The sequence below is a fragment of the Caretta caretta genome, chromosome 7 (assembly GCF_965140235.1).
Source record: "Caretta caretta isolate rCarCar2 chromosome 7, rCarCar1.hap1, whole genome shotgun sequence".
Taxonomy (NCBI): Eukaryota; Metazoa; Chordata; order Testudines; family Cheloniidae; genus Caretta; species Caretta caretta.
In genome coordinates this window covers 32,600,964-32,620,832 of record NC_134212.1, presented here as the reverse complement: position 1 = coordinate 32,620,832, position 19,869 = coordinate 32,600,964, and the positions used below count along the sequence as shown (strand labels likewise).

Sequence of the window (19,869 nt, the reverse complement as noted above, 5' to 3'; positions counted from 1 at the left end):
ACTGGGAGCTATACAGTCCTTTAACCCCCCAGGGCCCTGCCTCAAAGTGAAATTCAGCTCCTGGCCACCTCTTATCATCAATGATCTTGTATGTCATGTGTCTGGGGCAAATGCTAATTCAGGGACACTCCATGCTGCCTCCCTAAATGCCCCCGGCCATTCCCGTGAGATACAGGATTCTTCTGCTCTAAGCTATTGGGCAGCATTGTTAAACAATTCCCCACCCCACCCCAGAGGTGGCTGCATCTCAGCACCAGATGAGAGATCCTGGTATAAACAGCCCCTGCACCCCACCCCAGAGGCGGCTGCATCTCAGCACTGGGTAAATCTGCCAGAGGGATGAGGGTGCCACTTAGTGGTCAAATGGCAGAAGTGCAGATTCTTAACCTTCTCCCCCTTGGAGCTCTGTCCTTCATCCTCCCCATGTGGCTGAGGGGAGGGATTGGGAACTTATTCCTTGCACCCCCGTGCTCCATCCCCTTCTCCTGCCACCAGAAGGAGACACTCCCCCCCGGCCAACCGCAAGTAGTGCAACGTACAGACATAGCCCTTCAGCTCCATACCCTAGCCCAGCAGTTCTGGCAACACAATTACTACATGACCCTGGGGGAGGGGGCAGAGCCAGAGCCTCACAACCCCGGGTGGGGGTAGAGCTTGGGCTTCAGCTTCGTCCCAGCAACTCTAATGCTGTCCCAGCCCTGGTGACCCCATTAAAATGGGTTTGCAGTCGTCTTTGGGGTCCTGACCCATCATTTGGGAATCGCTGTTGCCTAAACCTCCTTGCCCTCAGGATAGATCCACTGCCCGCCTTTGGGGCACAAGTCTGATTCCTCTCCCCTATGCTTGGAATGGACTACCTTCTGCTATTCATCTTCGGCCAGCAGGGGTCGCTCCACCTACAGCTCAGCCCATGCAGCAATTGGTAGCAGAGCAGAAGAGCCTGCCCAACCTATATCTCCCAGACTTGGCTATTAGAAAAGGCCCTGTAATAGCCAAAGTGCATCCTTGAACCCAAGGCTCTAATGTTCCCTCCCCGTTTGTCAGGGGGAGACATGCTTTTAACTAGATCACGGAGCCACTCACACTGGCTGTTGGGCAAGAGCTTTTCTTGATACCATTGTAATGTCCCATTCATTTCCCCCCTTCCCCCAATGGCTTTGCCACACACACACACACCAGTTCAGCATTTCATTCTTTTTATTGGGGATATGGTGGTTGCTGCATTTGGACTACAATCCTCAGAGTTGCCTCTTTGCGAAGACACCCTGACTGCAATGCACATGTGCTGCATTACCTAGAGTTCCACCTTGGGGGAGACACACACTGCAATGTGCCAGCGCTACAATGCCTGGCTCTGCCCCTAGGGGGAGACATACACATACTGCAATGCACATAGGCTGCAGTGCTTGGCTCTCCCCCTAGGGGGAGATATCCATACAGCAATGTGCAGGGGCTGCAAAGCCTGTCTCGGCCCTTACTTGGAAATGCACACATCACAAACACACAGCCTGGTGCTGCCCCTCGAGGAAGATATCCATACAGTAAAGTGCATGGGCTACAATGCCTGGCTCAGGCCCTAGGCGAGGACACGCATGTGCACGCTGTAGTGAGCATGGGCTGTAATGCCTGGTGCTGCCCCTAGCGGAAGACAGGCACACACCACAATGTACATGGGCTACATTGGCTGGGGAGATACATGCAGACTGGGAGACAGATGGGGTTGCTCCCCTGCTGTGGGAGGGTCATGACATCAACTCCTTTGCTCCTCCTTTGATGCCAGCATGAAGTGGAGGGTTCCCCACAGAGCCACAGGGCCTGGTTCAGTTTCTGGGCGGGGGATCCCAGCTGGGTGCAGAGATGGAGGGAGGGCAGGCCCATGGCGTTTACAGTGGGGGACAGGCTTGTATAGAATTCATCAGCATGACCATGGTGGGAAAAGGGAACCCCCCCCAGCTTTCCTAAAGTCTATGACAATTACCCAATCACCTCCTCCCCAGCTCCCTCTGCTTGGTGTTCCCTTTCTTAAGGGTTTCCTCAAAAATCTCATCATCCTGTAAGGGCTCCCTCAAAACTCATATAAGACTTCCCATTAAGGATCCCTTGAAACTCCTCTCATTCCATGAAGGCTCCCTCAAAACTCACCTGAGACCTACCCATAAGGGGCCCTTGAAATTCCCAGTCCCACCCTTCTATGAGGGCCCCTTTGAAATTCTCCAGTCCCTGAGAGCCCCCCTGAAACTGTCACGAACCTGAGGGCTCCCTTGAAATTCCCATCATTCCATGAAGTCTCCCTCAAAAATCCCTTGAGTCCAGCTCAGAAAGGTCCCTTGAAACTCCGATCATTCAATGGCGCAGGGGCTCCCAATGTACTCTCCACGATGGCATCCCTAAACCCCCAGAACCACCCTGTGGGTGCCACACACCGAAATGTCTGCTGGGCCCCCCACCCTACCAGGACGCCACCCGCACTCTGCAGTCTCAGCCCTCCCGGCCCCAGTAGCGGGCGTAGGCCTGGCGGAAGATGGGCCGGCAGGGGATGCGGGCACCAAGCCGGGCACAGATGAGGAAGGAGCCAGCCATCTTGCGATGGAGGGAGTAGGTCTCTTCGGGGGGCGGTATCAGGCGGTGTTGCAGCATGATGGGCAGGAGGGTGTGTATCCGGTGCGTCGTGTTCTGGGCCCCAAAGTCGAAGGGGCTGTCGGCAGCAAAGGCCTCGCCCAGGATCATCACGGCGTCTACGTGGGCATCCTTCATTGCCTGGGGGAGAGGAGCATAGGACAGGCCCAGGGCAGCATGCCTGGTGGCAGGAGGGGCATGGGGGGGTAGTCTGGGGACATGGGGGGCCAGGGTGGTGTGAGAGCACCTGAGGGGCACTGAGAGAGCTGAGGGGGTGGGCAGGGACTGGAGGGAAACATGGTGGAGGAGAGCGAGGCAGGCATGGGGGTGGGTTAGAGTACAGGGCAGGGGGCACAGAGGGGACTGAGGAAGTGAGCAGGGCCTGGGTCAGGATGGGGTCAGGTAGCAGCGGGGGACAGAGGATGCAGAGGTATAGGGAGGTGGGCAGGACCCAGGGGCACAGAGGTGACCGAGGGGAGCACACAGGCAGATGGGTGGGTGCAGAGAACTGGCTAGGAGAGCCAGGGAAGTTGGGCAGAGGTTGGAGGCATGGAGATGGCTGGGGGAGCAGGGTTCTGCCCCCAAACATCTGGGCACTTGGGCCCATGCTGTGGCCAGGGAGGGGCCCAAGAGTCTCACCTGAGTCTCATAGCCTGTGAGGAACCGAAGCACGATGGATCCCTGCAGTACCCCAGCCCGGTCGCCCTCAGCCGCAGCCTTAATGATCTGGAATCATTAGCAGAGCAGCCCAGAGGCCATGTGAGATGGGCACAGGGCTCAAAACACTCCTGCCCCACTCCCTACAGTGCCCTCTGCTGGGAGAGGCCAGGGCTGGAATAGCCAGGAACTCCCCCCACTGCCAGAGCTCCTGCCTTCCTCCTTGCAGCACCCCCTGCTGGACAAAGCCCGCAGCAGTAGTAGTAGTCTCACCTCAATGTACTGATCGGTAAAGGCCTTGTCGAAGCTGCGGGTGGCTCCAAAATCCAGCAGCGCCACCTGGTGTCCAACAGAGGGAAGAGCAGGTCAGAATCAGCTGGGAAACCCAGGTCTGGGATGCGATGTGGGGGCAGGGGAGGGATCAGCCCACCCTCCCCCACAAACCACCCCGACTGGCTGGCTGGCTCTGACATGGGGGGGGGGGCAGTAGGGGGTTTCCCCATTCAGGGAAAGGGGTCGGTGCTGGCTGGCTCTGATATGGAGGGCAACTGGGGGTGTCTATACCTTGCCGCTATGTGGATCATAGAAGAAGTTGGACCAGTTGGGGTCAGTCTGCATGTAGCGATAGTGGAAGAGCTCCCGCACGCACAGATCAAGGATACTGGAGCAGATCTGTGGGGGTGAGAGAGAGCCCAGCCTGAACACAATGGCCCCCAGTCCTGCTATGCCCCCTCCCATGACAGGTTCCCTCCCCCACTAGGATCAGGCTGGGAACTGCCGCGCCCTGGCTCCACATCCCAGAGTTAAGGTGAAAAGGGTCAGGCATGGAGTGGGGTCTGCGGGCGCAGGATCCTGAGGCAGACGTGAGCAGAGGGCATCCAATGGGAGGTCCCAAGGGGGCATGAGAGAGACTAGGAATGCGTCCCAGCGCATGGGATCCCGTGTGCGTGCGAGTGTCTTCCCCCCCTCACCCTGTTGCGTGTCTCCTGGTCCAGCCCCTGGGCCTGGTCGAGGGGGAAGCCGGGCACCAACTCCGTGGTCAGCACCCGCTGGGTGCTCAGCTCGCTAATCACCGACGGCACATAGAACACCGGGTCGCCCTGCAACAGCTGCCTGTGGAGGGAATGTAACAAGAGAGGCTGTGTCGGTGTAGGCTCTGTTCCAGCCTAACCCCGCCCCCCCCAAACACACACACACACACACACACACACACACAGTGGGGGACTCTGCCTGAGTGGTCGCCTGCACCATCCCCACGGTGACTGTGCCAGAGCAGCCACCTGTACCATCCCTTTACCAGGCAGTTGGACCAATGTGTACCATCTCCCAGGCAACTGTGCCAGAGTGCCCGACTGTACCATACCTACCAGGTGACTGTGCCAGAGTGCCCGACTGTACCACTCCTCCAGGTGACTGCGCCAGAGTGGCTGACAACACCAGCCCCAAGGCAAGTGTTCCAGAATGGCTGACTGTACCATCTTCTGGGCGACTGTGCCAGGGTGGATCTGACACTGACGTGGGCACTTACTGAAATCTCATGGCACAGGCAGCCTCCCGCTTGTAGTCGCACTCCAAGGCCAGCTCACGGCTCATCACCTCGATGGCATGTTCAGGGAAAAGCCCTGCAGGGAAGTGGACAAGGAAGGGATGTCAGTGCCAGCGCCCAGCTCAGCCCAGCACCTGGGAGCCTAGAGTGAGTCACACCCTCTGTCACCTTCCAGAGACAGGGAAACTGAGGCACCCAGCAGGGAGGGGACTTGCCCAAAGCCAAATATGGTCAAGCTTGAAACCCAGGAGTCCTGACTCCCAGCCCCTGTTGCTCTAACCCACTAGATCCCACTCCCCTCCCAGAGCTGGGGATGGAACCCAGGAGTCCTGGCTCCCAGGCCCCTCCCCACACACACCACGCTCGCAGAATGTCATTAGAAGAGTTGGGATTTGGCCAGGAGACCAGGAGCCCGATTCTTGGGGGAAGGCCTAGGAGGGCTTGGGCACTCTTGGGACCAGGAGGGAGCAAGGCGCGATAGCACCGGGGGGGAATGTGGGCCCTTGGGCCTGGGACCTGGTACCTTCAGGCAGCGCGTTGCTCAGACTCAGTAGGGAGATGAGGTTCCGGACGTCACTGTTGATGCTCTGGGCGATGCCTGGGTACTGGGGGAAAGGGAAATGGCGTCAGACCCAGCAGCCATGGGGCCTGCCCATGGCACAGATGTCACGAACCAAAGAGGGCACGGGGGGAGGGGGGGGGACATCGAGGTGCTCAAAGGAGGAGGTTAAATGCAATCACTGGCGGGCAGGTACAGGAAGCTCCTTCAGTCCAATCACACAGATGCCAAGACCTTTCCCATCAGCCTCTTGGGCAAACAGGCACCAGCCACAGAGGGCCAGACTGGGACATGGTGGCCAGTTGAATGGGGTGAAATCACCAACACCCAGTGCCCCGGGAAACCAGCTTCTAACATGGCTACCAGTGCCCCGGGGGACCGGCCTCCAACATGGCCACCTTCGTCCAGTGCTCCGGGGGAAGAGGCCTCTAACATGGCTGCCACCAGTGCCCCAGGAAGACCAGTCTCCACATGGCCACTGCTCTGCTTGCTGGGAGTTCGGGTTTGCTTGACAAGATGGAGGCTGCCTGCAGGGGGATCTGGGCTCGCCTCCGTCCTGCTGATACCTGGATCTTCATGGCCACATTGCGCCCATCCAGCAGCTGCGCCAGATGCACCTGCCCAATGGAAGCAGCAGCGAAGGGGCGCTCCTCAAACCAGGCCAGCCGCCTGCGCCAGTCTGGGCCCAGCTCGCTGTTCAGCACCCCCTGCATGGAGAAGGGAGAACAGCAGGGTCAGTGCCAACCATCCCCACCCCTTGCACCCCCACACCTCAGGTTTGGGCCCCCCACCTTCCCATGACCCCCCAGTCCTCCCCCCTTCCGAGTCTGTCCCCTCCCACAGCCCACTCACCATCATTTGCTTAGTGGGCATGAAGTCAGCGCTGTGCCTGACCCTCTCAAAGATCTTCTGGAGCGCAGGGTTAATAAGGGCGTCGTCTGGGGGTACAAAGCAGAGGAGAGCATCAGAGGCTGTGTTGGGGGGGATGTGACATTGGGGATGCCAGGCTGCAGAGAAGGAGCAGTGGGGTGACACTGGGCAGAGCGAAGGGGGGTCTGGCTGGGGAACTGTCCCCGCAGCAAGCCCCACACCTGGGGGAGGCAATGGAGTTCAGTGCTAGGGAGCCCTTGCAAATAGACTGTAGGGAACAATCCCGCCCTGGATTTGGGGGTGTTGGCAGCCCCCACCCCCCAATCCTCCCGCCTCCTCACCTTGGATGCTCAGCATCTGGCCAAGTTTCAGGGCCGCGCCCCGCACCTTGCACAGGGTCCGGACGATCCGCTCTGCATTGGCTTCAGACAGGAGGGCACCTGAGCTCGAGCGTGATGGCTCACCTGGGGGTGGGGGGAGAACAAAGTAGTGGTCAGGTCAGAGCTAACCCCCCCATATCCTCTGGGGAGACCCCCCACAACAGCACAGATCCCTGCCTGTCAACCATAGCATCACAGATCTGGCAGCCAAGGACCCCCTTCTGGGGGGGAAAAGGGGGTGTTGCTCACTGGAGCTGGGTGACCCTTTTCACCCCACCCATTACTTCACTGACAAACAGCAATTCCATGACTCCCAAACCTCTCCCAAAGGCTTGTGGATTTTGCCACTTTTTTCATTTAGACATTTTTCAATCTTGCAGCACAATTTGGGAGAAATCGCAGGGGCTGGCTGGGCCAGCTCTGAAACAAAATGTTGCGATTTTGCACCTTGAAACAACTTTTTGATCTAACACGTCCTTCCATTAACAGTGACAAATCGTTTCCAGAGGCTCTGAAGCTCAAACAAAATGATTTGTTCACCCCCCCACCCCGCCACCACGAATCCTTTCCAACCTGCCAATGACCCACCCAGCGCTAGTACTCCCCCTGCCCCCCACATCACCGGAAAAGCCCTGCTGGCAAGGGGCCCCGCCCTGCCTGGCTGTCACGTCCAAATCCCCTGCCATCTGATCCCAGCCTTGGCACGAGAATCACACCGGCCATTGGCCCAGCTGGCACCCTGCCCTCCAGCCCAAGCCACAGGTTCAAGCCTTTGGTTGTGACATGCTTTTCTTCCCCCAATCCCCACAGGAGACAATGAGGTCACAGGAAAGATGTACCCCACTCCCATTGCACACACACAGGGCAGGGGTCTCCAGGCAGCCTCAGTGCACCATGGAAATGGGTGTCCAATAGTGTAAGATTTTAAGTGTGCATGTGAGCCAGGGAGTGTGAGATTCTACGTATGCATGTGCCCAAGCGTGATTACTTGTGCATTGAGCCCCTGCCCCCAGGGCAGCTTCCAACACTGCTACTGTTGGCGGTGCGTTAGTGTAAAAGGGCCCCAGGTGTATCACAAGAGCATGTGTGTCCACATGTGTACATGTGAATGAGAGTGCAGGAGGATTCCAATTGTGTCTGTACCTGACCACAGGAGTGTCTGAGTGTGCAAGAGGGATTTCAGTTATGTCTGTACCTGACTGGGACCATGTCTGAATGTGAGAGAAGGATTCTGATTGTGTCCATACTCAACCACCAGTGTGTCTGAGAGTGCGAGGGAGATTCTGATTGTGCCTGTCCAAGTGTGTGAGTGAGTGGGCTGCCACCAGTGTCCTTCACTCACCTTTCACAACCGTTTCTGTCCGGAAGGATTTCTTGGCAGCTTCCACCAGGACCCCGATCCCGACGCTCACGGCTAAGCCTAGGGGACAGAGTGGAGGAATAACACACCAGGCCAACCAGCCCTACTTCACTGCTCTGCAAGCCGCCCCCACACTGACCTCCAGAGCCACCCACCCGACAAAGCATCCAACAAGTCACCCCTTAAGCCCCATGGAGATGCTGACACGGCTCCTGGGAACACTTTTCTTCCTGACCTACTGTCTCCTGCTGCCCTGGAGGCTAGACCACTAGTCTCTGTGTGTGTGTGTCCAGACCGGATGCAGTAGGACTAATGCTATACACAGCACAGTGCCCCCTGCTGACCTGCCTCTCCTGACCCCACAGGGACCCATCCCCCGCCAACTCAGCTGCTATGACCGATTCAATGCTGGGCCCCTCTGACAATGAAGATTGAAGCTGGGACCCCCTAGAGGGGAAATGCCCCGTGTCCCGTCCCCTGGGTCAGCTGGGGCCCTTGTGCAGGGAAGACCTTCCCTTATCAGGGCATGCGCTGGATGCTTCTTACCCCCAAAGTTGGCCAGCCTGCCGAGCCGAGTCGCGGGGACCTTCCGCTCACAGGATTTGTCACTGAGCTGCAAAACAGAGCGGGGGTGACTCTCCCAGACAGCGCCTGTCTCACCCCATGGCAGTATGGGAGCAGAAAGCCCTGTGTACTCCTACACACTGCCTGGTCACAGACAGAAATAAAACCCAGGAGTCCTGTCTCCCAGCCCCCCTGCTCTAACTCACTAGACCCCACTCTCCTCCAGCAGCTGAGGATAGAACCCAAGAGTCCTGACTCCCTGTTCTAACCACTACACTCCTCACCTCCCTGAATTGAGAATAGAGCCCAGGCACCCTGATTCCCAGACCCCTGCCCTAACCACTAGACCCCACCCCCTTACCATATGCCTGTAGGGCCGGATGGGTGGCACCTTGGCGTCTCTGGCCTTTTGCATGTCTTCAGCTGTCAGCCTGCCCACTGCAGGAGAGTTCTGATGGTACAAGCGCCAGGGGCCCATGGAGCGGACCAGGAAGAGGGACAGGACATGGTCCAGCTGTGATGTCCACAGCAGAGAGCCAGTGCCTTGCCCCAGCACAGGAGACCAGCACCCTGGGTGAGCAGGTCTGGGACTGGCAAAGGATTTTGGGATAACACCAGGCATAATGGTCCAGTCAGAGCTGCAAGTCTGGAAAAGGGGAGAAACATCACCCCTCTATGGGTGGAGGCTGGGATACTGTCTGGTACCTCGTGTCCCAGTCTCCTCCCCCCACAAGCCAGCCTGTCCTCCCACCCTAAACCAGATCGACAGTGTCCCCTAGAGAGGAAAGGCCCCAGGCCTCATTCCTAGTCCCCTTGGGTCATCGAGTCCTCCCATCCTGGGGCCAGACTGGAGCTGGCCCCCCCTAGAGGGGAAAGGCCCTGTATCCCATTCGCAATACCCACACTCCCGTCAGAGAATCAGGCATGATAACAGACTTTAAATATGTAAAGGGCTGTTATAAAGAGCACGGGCATCAATTGTTCTCTGTGCCCACAGGAGGCAGGACACGAAGTAATGGGCTTAATCTGCAGCAAGGGAGATTTAGATTAGATATTAGGAAAAACTTTCTAAGGGTAGTTGAGCTCTGGAACAGGCTACCGGGGGGAGGCTGTGGAATCCTCGTCATGGGAGAGTTTTGAGAATGGGTTGGACAAACTCCTGTCAGGGATGCTCTGGGTTTACCTGGCCCTGCCTCAGCACAGGGGGCTGGACTTAATGACCCTTCAAAACTCCTTCCAGCCCTACATTGCTATGATTCTAATCTTCTGGCCAGACCCATTTGTACCTTGGCTCCACTCCTGATGCGGTCCAGGTTCCTCTGGCGGCCCCCTGATGCTGACGCAAAGCGAAGAGGGGATACTGGGAACTCCCCCAGGGTCCGGCCAGCCAGGGGGAGCCCTTTCTTCATCACGATCTCAGCCATGGAGGGCTCTGCAGAGAGGGAACCACTAAGAGCTCAAGGCAGGGAGCTTGCAGCACAGAGACACATAAAGCCCTGCCCGGGGACATGTCCTGAACCCACCAATGGGACATAGACACCCAGCATGTGAAGGAATGACCTGGAGTGGTCCCCGAATGTACAGGAGGGTGGGCTAGTGGTTAGAACAGGGGGCGGGGAGTCAGGATTCCTGGGTTCTGTTAATAAATATCACAAACTATAATATTAAATTATCCAGGATTATTTACAAATCCTCACTGGGTCACCAGCCTAATAAACTTTGCTCCAGAGCCAGCAAAAAAATCAAGGAGTCCTGACTCCCACTCCCTGCCCAGAACTGGGGATTGAACCCAGGAGTCCTGACTCCCAGCTCCCCCACTCTAATCACTACAGGCCTTCTGAAGTAGCGTGGGTGCAGGAGAGCCCCCTAACCAACGGATTTTGTGTGGCCCTTAAAAGGCTGGACAGTGAGGCTGGCATCCTGCCTCCAGCACCTTCTAAACTCAGATACCCCATTCCGCTCCACACTGCCCTATAGCCCTCCTCCCCCGGACAGCTCTGGGGCTGACCCCCTGGGGACCTGCAGAGGCGGCAGCATGGACAGCTGCCAGCTGCTCTTAGCCATTGTGCCCCAGGCTACAGACACTGCTAATCTGTGAGCATGAGGCTACGTGCAGAGCAGCCAGTGTAGCCCATCTGGGTGCCCCTGGCTGGCTGGCCACTGCCCTGGAAGCAAGCCTTGTTAACCCTTAGCTCACTGATTCCCCTTGTTGATCAACCCCTCCATGTGAAGCATTCACACTGCCCTCCCGGAGCGAGGGACAAAACTTAGGAATCCTGACACCCAGCTCTGATCACAAGAGACCACTCTCCTCCTATAGCTCAGGAGAGAACCACGAGTCCTACTCCCAGACCCTCCCCCTGCTCTAACCACTAGACAACACCCCCTTCCAGGGCCAGAACCCAAGACTCCGGGCTTCCAGCTCCCCCTATTCTAAGCTACTAGATCCTCTGCCACAGCTGGGGATAAAACCCAGGAGTCCTGACTCCCAGTTTCCCTGTGTTCTAACCACTAGACCCCATTTCCCTCCCAGATTTGCACTAGAATCCAGAAGCCTAACTGCCAGCTCTAACCACTAGTCCCCACTCCCCTTCCAGAGAATGGGAACAGAACCCAGAAGTTCTGCCTCCCAGTCCCCACTATCTTTCTTCTAGAGCCAGGAGTAGAACCCAGGAGTCCTGACTCCCAGTCTCCCATGTCTTCACCATCTCTCTTCAACAGAGGCTAAGGACTAACAGGTCAGAGACTGAGTTCCCTTCTACCACCAGAGGGGTTACACCAGAGACCCACTGCTACGGGTAGCATGGTGGCTTTGTGGGGAGGGGTGGTTCTCTCTACTGCGGCCCCCCGACTCGGAGCACCCCGAGACAGAGCATGTTCCCAGAGGCTGCTGAGTCAGCACCTTTCCTCTGCACTGGGAGACGCAGCTGTGGTCAGACAAAAGGCGGTGCCACTCCTCTGAGTCACCTAGTCCCATCTGGCAGGAGCACGTTTGAAACGTGCTGGGGGCCAGAGAATTTGAGATGCACATGCACACCCCACCTCATCCTGTGACCCTCCACTCACTTGTTCCCTCAGCTTGGGGTCACTCACAGAGCACGAGGCATGGAGCAGAGAGGAGGAACTGGCAATGGATGAACCCAGGAGTACGGATTCCTAGCTTCCCCCACTGCTCTAATCATTAGAACTGACTCTCCTCCCAGAGTCAGGAATACAATCCAGATGCAAAGTACAGGGCATCCGGAGTTCCAATTCCCCACTGCCCCCAAATCCAGTTTTGGAAAAGTCACACAAGCCTGCTATTGAATTTTTCTCCAGGACATATAGGCAGGAGGCAGGTAACTACTGATCAGTCAGGACTCCTGCGTTCTATTCCTAGCTCTGGGAAGGGTGTGGGGTCTCATGGATCGAGAAGGAATGGCTGGGAGCCAAGACTCTTGAGTTCATCTATTCCCAGCTCAGTCACTGGCCTGCTGTGTAACTTTGGGCAAGTCATTTACCTCCCCGTACCTCAGTTTCCCCATCTGCAAAACACAACTAATGATACTGACCTCCTTTGTAAAGTGCTTTGAGAACTAAAGATGAAAAGTGCTATATAAGAGCTAGGTATTATTAACTGCGATGTTGCACAGGGATTGCTCACTCTGCACTGAAATGCGGCCACCTATGGGGTGGGGCACAGGGGCTATTTAAACAGGGATCTTTCACCCAGTGCACAGTTGCAGGCTGGGATCGCATCAGCTATTTATATAGGGATCCCCCACCCAGTGCTGAAATGCAGCCACCTCTGGGGTGGAACATGGCATGAGTTTAACAATGCACAGCAATACTGTACAAAACAGTTTAGGATTTTGTCCATTCTGATTTTAGAGAGTTTGCTGTAAAGTCAAATTTGGCTCTAAACGTTGAGATTTTCCCAGGTTTACAAAACCTGAGACCAACTGAAAGGGGTTGGGAGTTTTAAAAATTCCAGTGGGGATCATTTTTATTTCAAACCAAAACAAAGCAAAATCCGTTTCTGGCCTTGAGCAATTTGCAATCAGACACTGCAGCACTGAGCTGGGACATGAGACCCCGAGGGTGAAATGGACTAGAAATTGATTCTATAATCAGAAGTGGAAATTGACAGATAGCTTTTCAGTGTCTGCGCTGAGAGGAATGAAAGGTGCCACCTTGCCTTAAAATCTATCAATCTATGGAAACCACACAGAGCTCCATGTAAATTTGATTTGTAAAATTCTTTCTATTTAAACAATTTTTTAGGTTATCAAAGGAAATTGGGGTGGGGGCAGGTTCATACAGTCTATTTCCCACCTCACCCCACCCCAGAAATCTTTAATACACCAACACTGGGGCTCCACAGCTAGATTGGAAGCGCTTTGGGGCAGGGACATCTTTTTGTTTGTATAGTGTCTAGCTCAAGAAAGCTTACCTAGCTCACCACCCAAGAAAGAGATCTTGGAGCCACCGTGGATAGTTGTCTGAAAACTTCTGCTCAATGTGCAGCAGCAGTCAAAAAGACTAACAGTCTACTAGGAACTATTAGAAAAGGGATAGGAAATAAGAAAGAAAATATTATAATGCCTTCTATAAATCCATGGTGCACCCGCACCTTGAATACCTTGAATACCATGTCCAGTTCTGGTTGCCTCATCAGAAAGGATATTGTGGAACTGGAAAAGGTTCAGAGAAGGGCAACAAAGATGATCAAGGGTACTGAACAGCTTCAAACAAGGAGAGATTAAAAAGATTAGGGCTGTTCACCTTAGAAAAGAGATGACTAAGGTCTATAAAATAATGAATGGTGTGGAAAAAGTGACTAGTGAAGTGTTATTGACACTTTCACACAATACAAAAAAGCAGGGGTCACCTGATTAAATTAATAGGCAGCAGGTTTAATGCAAGCAAGAGGAAGTATTTTTTCAGACAACACGACTAATCTGTGGAATTCAGTGCCATGGTATGGCAAAATTATAATGGGGTTCAAAAAAGAACTGGATACATTCATGGTCCATCAATGGATTAGCCAAGATGGTGAGGGATGTAGCCCCATGCTTGGGGAGACCCTAAACCTCTGACTAACAGAAGCCTGGAGTGGAAGACAGGGGTGAATCACACTATAATTGGCCTGTTCTCTACACCCCCACCTCCAAAGCTCTGGTACGGACCACTGCTACAGACAGGATACTGAGCAAGACAGAGCATGGTCTCACCTAGTATATAGCAGCTCTTATGTTCTTACAGTGGGGCTCTGGTCCATGACTGGGGCTCCTAGGGGCTACCACAAATAAACATCTTTGTGAGGCTAGTTACAGTGTTGAGATCTTGCTGTTCTGAGATATTTGTTGATGGCTGGCCTCATTAGTCTGGGCATTTGAACTGGTGGCCTAGATCAGTGGTTTCCAAGCGTGGTCCCCGGGATCCACGGACTATGTCTGAGATTTCCAAAGGGGTCCGCACCTCCATTTGAAATTTGTTAGGGGTCCTCAGGTGAAAAAAATTTAAGAACCACTAGCTTAGAGGGCAAAGGCCCAGTCAGGGGCTGGATTTGCTGGTGTCCCCTGCAGGGGAAAGGCCCTGCATCCCAATCATTCCCATGTCATTAATATATCGTATCGCTTATTTCCCTTGCAGTTTATAACAAGCCCAAACCGACCCCCTCCTAGCCAGCAATCAGGGGTCATTGCTGCTGCCCCTCACTCCCTAGCCACGGGGTTAGGAAACTGACCAGGCTATGGACATGGGATTAGGGCACTTTAGTCTAGGCCCAGGGATGTAGCTTAATTTGGATGCAGCGCAGAATTTGGGCACTGGGCTGGATCCCAGAGCTATAACTGGCTCAGATTCCCTCCCCTCTGTCTGTAGCCCTGTCTCCTCCCCCACCCCCCCATGCCCTGTGCATCACAGCGCGCTCCCCCCTTCCCAGTGCTGCAGCAACGAGCCCCGCTCGCTCCTACTAGCCCAGCCCAGCCCAGGCGTTGCAACAGCCCAAGCCCGGGGCTTGTGTGCAGGAATGCACGTAGGTTCGCATAGGCATCCACCACGTCCCCTGGCACCCAGCGCCAGCCCCACCAGCGGGAGGAGGGGGGGGGGCGTGGCTCATGCCTTAGGAGCATCCCCTGCAAACCACGCCCCCATCTCAACCCGGGCGCCCCCTGCCAGCCCCCATCCTCTTATCCCAGCCGGGGCAACCCCGGCCCCGCTCTCCCACCCCCACCCGAGCATCCCCCCTCCAGCCTCGCTCCCCCATCCTCCCTCCAGCCCCGATCCTCTCACCCCAGCCGGAGCACACACACCCCGCCAGACCCGCTCCCCGCAACCTAGCCTGGGCACCCCCCTCCAATCCCCCGAGAGCCGTGCTCCCCCCAACCCCGCTCGAGCATCCCCCCTCCAGCCTCCTGACAGACCTGATCCTCTGACCCCAGCCGGGCACCCCGCTCTAAACTCCGTGAACCCTCCTCCCCACATCCCCGCCCGGGCATCCCCACTCCAGCCCCGATCTTTTCACCCCAGCCGGAACAGCCCCCCCCCCCCCGCCTGACTCGCTCCCCCCACCCAGCCTGCGCATCCCCCTACACCTCCACCTCCTGCGAGCCCCGCTTCCCCCATCTCTCCCAGGCAGCCCCCCACCAGACCCGCTCCCTCCCATCCCTGCCCAGGCATCCCCCCTCCAGCCCCGCTCCCCCCTGCCCCGCCCGGGCATCCCCCCACCAGCCCCCCGCAAGCCCCGCTCCCCCGTCCCTGCCGGGGCATCCCCGCTCCAGCCCCGCTCCTCCAGCCCCGCCCTTGTCCGCACCCAGAGGTTGCTTCTCTGCGTCCGCGGTCCCCAGAGAGGCAGGGGAGGTCTCAGTCTGTCGGATCCCGGGGAGGGGGGAGCTGGACCCGCTGTCCCGAAGTCTGGCCCGGCTGCTGCTCCCCGAGCGCTTTTGTTCCCAGCCTAGCAAGTGGCCCCGCTGCCTCTGCCGCCCCCATCGCTCCCCAAGCCAGTGCCATGACGTCCCCGTAGATCCTGGCCAATGGGAGCTAATGGGCGTGTCCCTTACCTCCCCCCCCGCCCCCCCTTGCATACCGGCGACTTGCCCTGTGACACTGGGCTGGCATGGTGCCCACAGGGCGCCCTGAAGCCAACCACTCGCTGCCCATCATCCACCCTCCGCTGCTCTGCCGAGGCTGCCACTTAGTGGCCAATTATTTTTGGCGGTGGGGGAAAATAACAGGGTCACCCAAAGGCTCATTGCTCACAAGGAGGGGCCGGCAGGCTGGATGGGCAACCTGTGACACAAGGTGGCAACAAGCTCCTTGTAGGGGACGCTCCGGCTCCTGAGCCAGACGGGAGCCTGCAGTGGGCTGTCCAGGGGGACATTAGGTTAAATGTCCCCCAGGGTGCCCAGCTGGCCTCCATGGTGCGGGGTGGATGGGTCTGGGTGTGGCTGCTGGATCTGCAGGGTGCATGGGGAGTGGAGAAGTTCCTAGCAAGAGAAATAAAAAACATCAAAAATTGAATCGAAACACAAGACGTGCTTCCTTTTTATTATGGGTATTGTTGTAGCGGCTAGGAGCCTCACTCACGGCCCCATCGTGCTAAGCGCTGTACAGAACAAAAGATGGTCCCCGCCTCTGAGAGTTTCCAGTCTAAGAATAAGACAAGAGACAACAGCCAGACAGGGACAGTGGAGGAAGCCCAAGGAAACAATAAGTCATTACTGATCAGCATGATAGACAGTGGTCTCCACACACCAGCAGCCGAGCCGTTAAGGTTTTTGTAGGCATCATGGCAAAGGAGAGTTTTAAAGAGGGATGAAGATTGTGTGTGTGGAATATAGATTGTTTGTGTGTGAGAGAGAGAGAGGCATACTTTGGGTGTGTGTGAATGCCACAAAGTATGTGTGAGCGAAAGAGGTTTTGTGTGCATGTGTGACAGACGGTACATGTGTTAAAAGATGGTGTGTGTGCACAAGCATGTGCATGACAGAACGTGTGTGTGAGATTGTGTGTGTGTGTGTATTAGACAGACTATGTCTAAGAGACACTGTGTATGGGACTGTGTTTGAGAAGTGAGTGCATGTGTGTGTGTGTGAAACAGACTGTGTGAGAAAAACAAAGAGAGTATGTGTGAGTTAGCCACTCTGTGTGAGATGGAGAGAGCATATGTGTGTGAAAGAGATTGAATGCTTGTGCAAGACTGTGTATGTGTGATATACAGTCAGAGATCAAGGGCATGTCTACACCACAAAATTGTCAAGCTAATTTATGTCGGCATACAGCCACTGCAATAATTACACCATTTGTGCATGTCCACACTTTGCTCCTTGTGATGTGTCCTCGCCAGGAGCACTTGCACCAATTGAACTCTCAGTGTGGAGCATTGTGGGATGGCTTCTGAAAGGCAGCAACAGCAGATGTGAACACCGCAGTGTCTACACAGACACTGTGTTGATCTAACTGCATGGACATTGACTCTATACCTCTTGTTGAACTGGGGTTATTAACGCAGAGGAGCGGGCAAGTGATGTCAACTGGAATGACATTTGAGTGTAGACGCTTACAGAGTTAGGTCAACGTAAACTGTCTTATGTTGACCGAACTCTTTAGTTTTCAGAGTGGTAGCCATGTTAGTCTTTATCAGCAAAAACAACGAGGAGTCCTTGTGGCACCTTAGAGACGAACAAATTGATTTGGGCATAAGATTTTGTGGGCTAAAACCCACTTCATCAGGTGCATGAAGTGAAAAATACAGTAAGCAGAATATATAAGTAATTTCCCCTCTGCTGATACTCACATCTTCTTGTCAACTGTTTGAAATGGGCACCTTGATTGCATTGGCCTCATTAGCACTGCAAAAGTAATTTTCCCTCCCTTGGTATTCACCCCTTCCTGTCAACTATTGAGAATAGGCCACTTCCACCTTAATTGAATTGGCTCGTTAGCACTAACCCACCAACTTGGTAAGGCAACTCCCATCTTTTCATGTGCTAGAATATATATTCTGCTTACTGTATTTTTCACTCCATGCATCTGATGAAGTGGAGCCCAAAAAAGCCCATGAAGCTTATGCCCAAATAAATTTGTTAGTCTCTAAGGTGCCCCAAGGACTCCTCATTGTTTAAACTCTTTAATATAGATCAGGCCTCTGTGTTTGTGTGAGTGTGTACACACACGCACATGCATGCATGCACGCATACACACACACATACAGAGTGTACACACACACACTACCTCCTGCTGTCTGGAATGTCAAATTCCAGGTGACATTAAACAAGAGAGTATTGATTAGACAAGAAGATTAGGAGCCAGGATTCCTGTGTTCTATTCCTGTCTCTGGGTAGCAAAATTGCTTTACCTATTATTATTGTGACAGTACTTTAGAGGACGGAACTGAGATCAGGCCTCCATTGTGCCAGGTGCTGCACAGACCCCAAAGCAGATCAGGGCCCCCATTGTGCCAGGTGGGGCACAGATGCACAGTGAGAGGCAGCCCCTGCCCTGAAGAGCTCCCAGTCTAGATGGACAAAGGAGGGATTATTCTCCCTGTTTGACGGATGGGGAAACTGAGGAGCAGAGGGATTCAATTGCTTGCCCAAGGACAGGGGTGCTTGTGGCAGAATCCAGACCCCCTGAGTCCCAGTCTGGTGCCTTTCCCCGAGGCCACCCTAGGTGAGACGGTCCCGAAGTGGTGAGGACACAATGGGATATGGCTGTGAGGTCGTGGCAGGTTCCGGAGCAGCCCACGTGCTGGGCTGTGCCAGCTCCTTGGGGATCGGGCCATGGCTGCCCAGGTCTGGTCTCTGCCCTTCCTGCTGCACTGGGCTGTCCTGAGCGGGACCCTGACCCTTGGCTGGGCTGAGGGGCCCTGTGAGAAGCAATTCCGCATCAGGCAGGAGGGGCCTGGGGCCGAGGGCCGGGCAGGGAGCCCAGTGCAGGTGGTGATGGTGTGTGGGGTGGCTGTGGCTGTGCTGTACAGCCTCATCAAGGCCGTGGCATCGGATCCCGAGTGCGAGGAAGAGGAGGAGGCCGAGGAAGCACAGAGTGAGGTGAGGGTGCAGGGACGCCAGCCTGGCAAAGGAGGTGGAGCCCCTGGCCTGGCACGGGGTGGGGGCGGGGCAACTGGCCTGGCAAAGAGGGGGCCAGGACCACCAGTCCAGCAAAGGGGGTGAGAGCCTACATCAGTCTGCCAAAGAGGACAGGGCTAAAGCCTGGAGCACATGTCCCTCGGCTGACAGCTTTTGCCATGTGGCTCCAGGCCAGTGCAGCACATCACACACCCTCCCATGGTCCCTGTGTCCTGGGCTGGGATCCTGCTGACACAGGGGGATGGACTGCTTTGGACATCCCAGGCCCAGGCCCTTGCCATCCGGCTCTGAGATACACTGTCTGCTGGCCAGGCATGCAGAGAAACCATCCCTAGGGTCATCACAGCTGGAGACAGACGGGGATGGGGGGGGGCACATGACATGAGACAGCCACACTGCCCTTGGGCTGCCAGTGAGGGTTTGCCATGGAGGAGCTTGGAGACAGGTCCTTGGAGGAGCTGGGGAGACAGTTATACACGGCAGGGTGAGGGAGGATGGCGGGATGTGCGGGGCCACTATGTACTTCTATCCATCCATCTCCATACACACCCCTCCATCTATCCATCCCCCCACCTCCCTCCATCTCCCATAACCATTCTTTCACCTTTCCCCCCCATGCCCATGCTCCCCTCCCATCCCCGTGTCTAGCCCTATACCTACTAATCTATGTATTTATCCATCTGTCAAACCATCCTCGTATCCATCCATCCATCCGTCCATCCATCCGTCCATCCCTGGTGGTGGGGACTCCCCCAGGGGAGATGAAGTTGGAACTGCCCTGGCCCTGACCCCAGCTCTCTCCCCACGGCCAGGCTAGCGAGGGCTGCAGCACAGTAGACAGTGAGGTGGGCAGCAAGGCAGTGGCTGTGCCCTCGCGCCCTGCATGCACGCCGAGGAAGGCCAAGGAGAGACACCTACGAAGGCTGAGCCAGATGGAGAGGGAGCTGCAGGGCTTCCTGAATGAGCTGCGAAGGCGCAGGGAGGCGCTGGAAACTCAGGGTCTGCAGGGGAGTTGGGGGGTGCAGGGAGAGGAGATTTGCCCTCCAGAGTGGGACCTGGACAAGCTGCGTGTCACTGTCTATGAGATCTCAGAGGACTCTGACTAAAGGGGTAATAAAGGACTGGAAAGCCTGGTCTGTCTGGTGCTGTTGCGTTGAGGGGGGGTGGCTGGGGAATGGGATGTGGGACTGTGGGAGACACAGGGGTCTAGAGGATAGTGGGGGAATCAGTGGGGGGAGGCAAGGGGC

General features: G+C 55.8%; 1 protein-coding gene across 3 annotated transcripts; it reads right to left on the bottom strand.

Annotated features, from left to right (window-relative positions):
- Positions 1–1,179: 1,179 nt before the first annotated feature.
- Positions 1,180–15,533, bottom strand: LOC125640341 (atypical kinase COQ8A, mitochondrial). 3 transcript variants are annotated; one of them, XM_048858818.2, is made up of 16 exons: positions 15,349–15,533; positions 12,985–13,091; positions 9,839–9,984; positions 8,914–9,198; positions 8,535–8,601; positions 7,971–8,048; positions 6,590–6,712; positions 6,231–6,316; positions 5,945–6,085; positions 5,343–5,424; positions 4,802–4,895; positions 4,245–4,386; positions 3,838–3,945; positions 3,547–3,612; positions 3,256–3,342; positions 1,180–2,757 (listed from the first exon to the last, which is right to left on the bottom strand). In XM_048858818.2, the coding sequence occupies exons 3-16, from the start codon at positions 9,974–9,976 to the stop codon at positions 2,479–2,481; spliced, it is 1,776 nt and encodes a 591-aa protein (XP_048714775.1). In that variant the 5' UTR covers positions 9,977–9,984; positions 12,985–13,091; positions 15,349–15,533; the 3' UTR covers positions 1,180–2,478. The 3 variants fall into 3 exon arrangements, with proteins under 3 accessions (XP_048714775.1, XP_048714777.1, XP_048714776.1); XM_048858820.2 differs by lacking the exon at positions 3,838–3,945; XM_048858819.2 differs by lacking the exon at positions 12,985–13,091.
- Between the last annotated feature and the right edge of the window lie 4,336 nt (positions 15,534–19,869).